The sequence below is a fragment of the Beta vulgaris genome, chromosome 4 (genome assembly GCF_026745355.1).
Source record: "Beta vulgaris subsp. vulgaris cultivar EL10 chromosome 4, EL10.2, whole genome shotgun sequence".
In the NCBI taxonomy this organism is placed as follows: Eukaryota; Viridiplantae; Streptophyta; class Magnoliopsida; order Caryophyllales; family Amaranthaceae; genus Beta; species Beta vulgaris.
Genome location: NC_079205.1, coordinates 9,014,539 through 9,020,538, shown reverse-complemented (window position 1 = coordinate 9,020,538; position 6,000 = coordinate 9,014,539). Strand labels below are relative to the sequence as shown.

Below are 6,000 nucleotides of genomic sequence, written 5' to 3'. Positions count from 1 at the left end.
GTGTTTTGCTTCATATACGAGTATAACGTGTATAGTAGTCGACGTATTCGGAGTACTATTGATTGAAGAGGGGAACTAAGCGATCACGAGCGTTGACGAGTTATCTTAAACCCGCTGTCCACTTTTGTCTGTCGGCCAAAAGCGTCTCGCTCTCAGTGCTTTGGGTAATAAATGAGTTTGTAAATTGTAATTTTGAATAACATGACTATGTGTTTCAATTTTAGTGAGACTTTGGATTTGGAGAGTTTGGATTTATATATCATATTCTAAGTCAACTGAATGCACATGAGTGTGTAGATTGCAATTTAATAACATGTACAAGATATTACATATTGATTTGGCTTGTGTACTTCATCTTCAAATATAATCGCCACATGAAAATATTTTGAAGTATCGAGTATTATGAACTCAATATCAAGGATTCGAAATTTGTATGACTATTTAAAAGGGCTCAATTCAAATTTTAAAATAAATCCCCTAAAATTTTCGAAACGGCTCTGGCTCGAACTAACTAAATATTCAAGTAATTAAACAAGATACATTGTTGGATTCAACATTACCAATGGCACGTTGAGTGCCTAAGTGCGAAAAAAACAGTGCAAGCTTTATTATGTCAAAACCATTCTCGTAATCTATAGAGTCCTTATGGCTTGCTTTTGCAAAATAATACTAGAGTCTAGATATTCAAGTAATTAAAAAAGACATATTGTTGGATAAGGAACCATATGATTATCAGTTGGTCGACAATGTTGCACATACTTGTTGATTTTAAAACGATGAGTATCAGCATCAGTAGATTTAATACTTGCTTGAGGTTGGAAAAAAAGGTTTCACGAGACTAATTTGTTTTTAAATATACAAACCAGAAACTGCGACCACATTTGAAATCCAAATGAGATGCATGGATGTTTACTTACTTAAATTGAGACTACCACAGAAGAGACAAGAAAAGTCATGAAACGAACGCCCTATAATAAAAGAGCAAGTTCACATGTAAGTATATAACCACATAAACTTTAACACTTACCAAAACCTGCAACTTTGTTCATCAACCCCAATAAGAGGAAACCACCTACTAAGTAACGCCAAAAAATTCACACAGTCCATGCATCCAATAAGCAGAGAAATAATCAATTTTCTTTATTCCATATTTTCATATCTTAATCTGAAATTCTCCTTATATATACCCTTTAAACTTATATCACCAAATCACATCAAAAACCCATCCTTTATTTCTTTTTTCCCATTCTAAATATGGCAAGTTTGATTAAGAATAATAATCATGTTTTCGTTTTAGTTATATTTCTGGGTCTAATTGGGGCTTACTATGGAAACATTAAGGTGGGAAATGGGCAATGTAGTGGAGATTTACAAGGGCTTATAACACAATGTTCAACATTTGTTCAAAAACCAGGTCCAATTATGAACCCATCTCAAACATGTTGTAATGTGTTGAACAACATTGATGTAGCATGCATGTGTAACCACATTACACAGCAGGTGGAGCAGATAATTAGCATGCCTAAAGCTATGCATTGTCTTCAGTCTTGTGGCAAGCCCTTGGCTCATGGCTCTAAATGTGGAAGTAAGGCCGCTCTAACATACATTTCTTCTTCTTCTTCTCTCCTTTTTTCTGTCGTACAAGAAAACCCTTAACCAAGACCTAAACACTAAATGATCCCTTTAACCACCCTTGATCTTGGTGTGATTATTAGCCCTTCCTAATTTATATGATCATGAGTCACACTATATATAAGCTTAATACTATTAAGTTTCTTTTTCCTCGCAATTCAGGAAATGATTTTAGCTTATATTAGCTAGTTATATGAATTCACGTTTGTTAGAATATCTGTATATGCAAATGAGATAAGTTGAATTAAAAGTCCGCCTTTAATGTAGCTATATAATATTCCCTCGTTACATTTTAATTGTTACACTTTGATATTTTATACTATTCATAAATTTCACTTTGACCATCATTTGTGATTTATACGCAGATGAAAATATAGTCATGTGGGATCTTCTTAGATTCATCATAACATATATTTTATTAATATGTATTTTTTATAATTTTTACAAATACAAAACTAAAGATATATATGTCCTTAAAGTTTTGTATTGACATGCGCGAAAAGTACAAGTGTGTAGATTAAAATGAAACGGAGGAAGTATATAGGTGTGTTTTGGGTAAGATAAAAGTTACCCATTCTGTTTTTATAGAATCGTGATGATGTCAATTAAAAGTTGTTTTATGAGCTAGTAAAAAGTCATAAATTGTCTAAAAGTCACCCTAAGTACGCCTTAACGTATAATATTAATATATCAGACTAGGCTATATGTAGATTCCTTACGATTTTTTGTGCTTTGCTTACCTTATTTGTTTTGTTAATATATTTGAGGTGAATATTCATTTTGTTGATTAGAAATTATTAATTATAGGAGGAGTAATTTTCCATAGTTGGTACTTGGTAGCAATATGAATAGATTATTGATTGATCTGTTTGGCTTGGTTTGGCAGGTTATACAGTTCCATGAGCGAGGAATGAGGAACATATATGATTTGCAGTTGTATGCTGTCGCATGATACAAATCTACCGTTGAAGAACATGTTTTTATGCTTAGGCTTCTTATGATTCATTTAACTAGTTTGCTGGTGCTTCGCATTTCCACCCTAGTTTGTTTTAGGTGTTTTGGGTCTTTATTCTAGTCTGTTGTAGTTGTTGGGTTTTTACCCCTGTTTGTTGTTGGTGTTAAGTGGTGTATGCATTCCTTGTGGTGTATGAGCTTCCATCTTATTAGTGATTGGATTGGATGAAATACAATGTTCAAGCCATAAACCTTTCTAAGTAAGAAAAACTGAAAAACAACAACAATAGCAAATACACAATATTTTACTTAATTAAGAGAAATACACCACAACAATTAAACACTTTAACAATTGGCTCAATTTCTAACCCAATTGATTATGTACACAAGCCTCATAGTGAGTTTAGAATCTCCTATTTATAAGATTACGGGCCTGTTCTCTTCGGCATAAAACAGTTGGACTGAACTGATCTGATTTGAACTGATTTGAATTGAACTGAACTGAACTGAATTGAATTGAACTGAACTGAACTGAAATGAATAGTGATATGTGAGAGTAAAAGTATTGTCAAGAGCTGAACTGAACTGAACTGATCTGAACTGAACTGAACTGAACTGAACTGAACTGAACTGAATTGAATTGAATTGAATTGAATTGAACTGAACTGAATTGAAAATAAGCTGGGGAGAACAGGCCCGTACATATATACTACCTAATCCCGAAACAATTAGGATTAGAAAATTAAACAATTTTTCTAGTATCGACCACTAGATATTTATAATAAGTAGATCGAGTAACTTATTATATTTCCTAATATACATTCAGTTATAGGAGATAAAAATACTTCTATAACTAGGAAATAAAGAACAAAAGGAAACTATATATCACCATCCTCAAATCAGAAGTAACTTCCTCCAGTATCATAAATGCATTGGAAGCTTAGACCACTCGAGAGACCACCCTAAGTATTAAGGAGTAGGGACCAGCAACATAATTTGCAAACCAGCTTCTTCACGCAGAGTGACAAACTAGAAACTGAACTTGATTCGTCTGCTTCATACATGTTCGAACACCATAATCGACTACTATATTCGCCTTTTAATCCTAAGGGTTTTTTGTTAGAAAGGACCTAATAAAATACAAGTTTTGTGGGGAAGGACTTAATAAAAAAAAATTTGTCAAAAATGACCTAATAAAATACTTCCGATTGTGAACAGGAACCATTTTTGAATTTTCGGCCAATTTTACAATTTACCGACGTTGACTCTTTTTTTTACCCCTAGTTGACTCTTTAATGTTTTGTTCCTATTTTAACTGACCCAAACATATTGAATTCTCACACTTTCCTCCCAACAGCGCAATCTCCATTGAAGGAAAGCATCAACCTATTCGATTTTATCCTGCAACCTACATCAAATCCAAGGTATGTTTTGCTCTTCAAATTTTTCTCTCTCAATGTTCAAGGGTTTTTGAAATTTACGGCTCCTATTATATGTTTTTCCCGAAATCGCAAATTAGGGTTCTTAATTTTACGATAATTTCTCTTCTCCTCCTAATTTTACGGTAATAGAAACAGAACATTAAATAGTCAACTAGGGGTAAAAAAAAAGGGTCAACGTCGGTAAATGGTAAATTTGGCTGGAAATCCATGAAGTGGTTCCTGTTTACAATCGAAAGTATTTTATTAGGTCCTTTTTGACAAAAAAAAAATTATTAGGTCCTTCCCTACAAAACTTGTATTTTATTAGGTCCTTTCTGACAAAAAACCCTATTATTTATCCCTGCATGTTATTTATTAGTATCATGTTAGGAATGCTTATGTATTAGTATGTAGTACTCAGCTTTGCTGATTAAGTGCTTTGTTGTGTTTGTGATCATGGCTTTGTCTTATTGATCCTTTAATGATCCATTTTGGTGAGCAGATTCATTAAAGCATTGGCATTACAGGTTCACAGATGTGCATCATTGGGAATCTGGAATGGAGAGAATGTGTAGCTAGTATATTTTATTTTCTACATTAGTAGGAATGTGATTTATTAAGTTTGTTTGAGCAGACTTATTTAAAATGTTTGATTTATAAGTACTTATTTATTTATTTATAATAACAGGTTAAAGTTTAGTTATTTGTTTTCCGCTGCAAAATTCTGAATAAGTCGATACGTTATCACACAGGCGATAATACTTGGGTAATTCTCTACTTTTATATTATAAAGATATTTCTGAAAAGAGAGAATTATCGGGATGTTACATCATACCAAATTTGGGATAAATATGTAAATTACACATGCTAATCAGGACATAGATTCGTTTTGTCTTTATCCTCTCAAAAGGTGGAGTTACTTGCTCGGACAGCCTCCAACATTATCAAACTTTGGAAGACAACTCTAAGGAGTAAAGATCTTTCAAAATGATGTCGATAAATGTGTCAAACGTATCTTACAACATTTTTTTAACCATCATATCATACTATAAAATGATAAAATGGTTATTTGGCAATTGGTTGTTTCACTTGGTAATTAGTACTTTAGTTCCTTTATAAATTTTTTTGTCAAAAACTACCTGTTAATTGCAACTTTTTGAAAACAACTACCTAATATGTCTAATTTTTAAAACAACTACCTTTTATCATTTTTTTTGTAACACTACCAATGCACAGTAAATGTTAGTAATTCCGTTTGGTGGGCCCCACTTAACAATTTCCTTCATTTTACTGTCGTGGGTTTGTCTTCTTCCCCCCTTCATTGAATTAGAACCACCAATCTCATTCTTCAATATTCAATGTCAACATAAAAATTTATCTCTCCTTTTTACTTGGTGAATTGCATATTCTCGTCATCTTTGATTCTTCATTGAGCATCAACATCAGTAAAAGGCATGATAAAAAGCAAGCAAAAGCAAATAATGTCTAAATCATGAAGTTTGTCAAAAAATCCTTAAATAAAACCACAATTTTGTGAATTTGATATATTTCACAACCCCAATTTGAAAACCTAGTTTCTCGCAAATTGGGAAATTCATAAGCATTAACAATAAATCAAAAATTTGTAGAGAAAATGAACCATTTACCTGATTTTCAGATGCGAGATGAAAAATGTGAATCTTGTTGGTCTTTTCCAAATGATTTGAATGGTGGAAGATATGGGAGAGAATGGTGTGATGTGAAGAGATGAAATGAGAAAGAATGGTGTTTGAAAGAAATGGGGAAGAGGTGTGTCGAATGAATTTGGGAAAGTAGTTAAGGGAATTGTCAAGTCAGGCCCACCAAACAAAATTACTAACGTTTATTGTGCATTGGTAGTGCTACAAAGAAAAACATGGTTGTTTTAAAAATTAGACATATTATATAGTTGTTTGCAAAAAGTTGTAATTAATAGATAACTTTTGACAAAAAAAAACCTTTTTTTATTGTAAAT

General features: G+C 32.4%; 1 protein-coding gene across 1 annotated transcript; it reads left to right on the top strand.

Annotated features, from left to right (window-relative positions):
* Positions 1–1,145: 1,145 nt before the first annotated feature.
* On the top strand, positions 1,146–2,780 carry LOC104891595 (hypothetical protein). Its single transcript, XM_010677304.4, has 2 exons — positions 1,146–1,585; positions 2,519–2,780. Exons 1-2 carry the CDS (start codon positions 1,255–1,257, stop codon positions 2,533–2,535), a joined length of 348 nt encoding a protein of 115 aa, XP_010675606.1. The 5' UTR covers positions 1,146–1,254; the 3' UTR covers positions 2,536–2,780.
* Positions 2,781–6,000: the final 3,220 nt, after the last annotated feature.

What these genes read in the sequence shown, in the direction of transcription:
- LOC104891595 (XM_010677304.4), top strand. Translation starts at nt 1,255, where the DNA reads ATGGCAAGTTTGATTAAGAATAATAATCATGTTTTCGTTTTAGTTATA.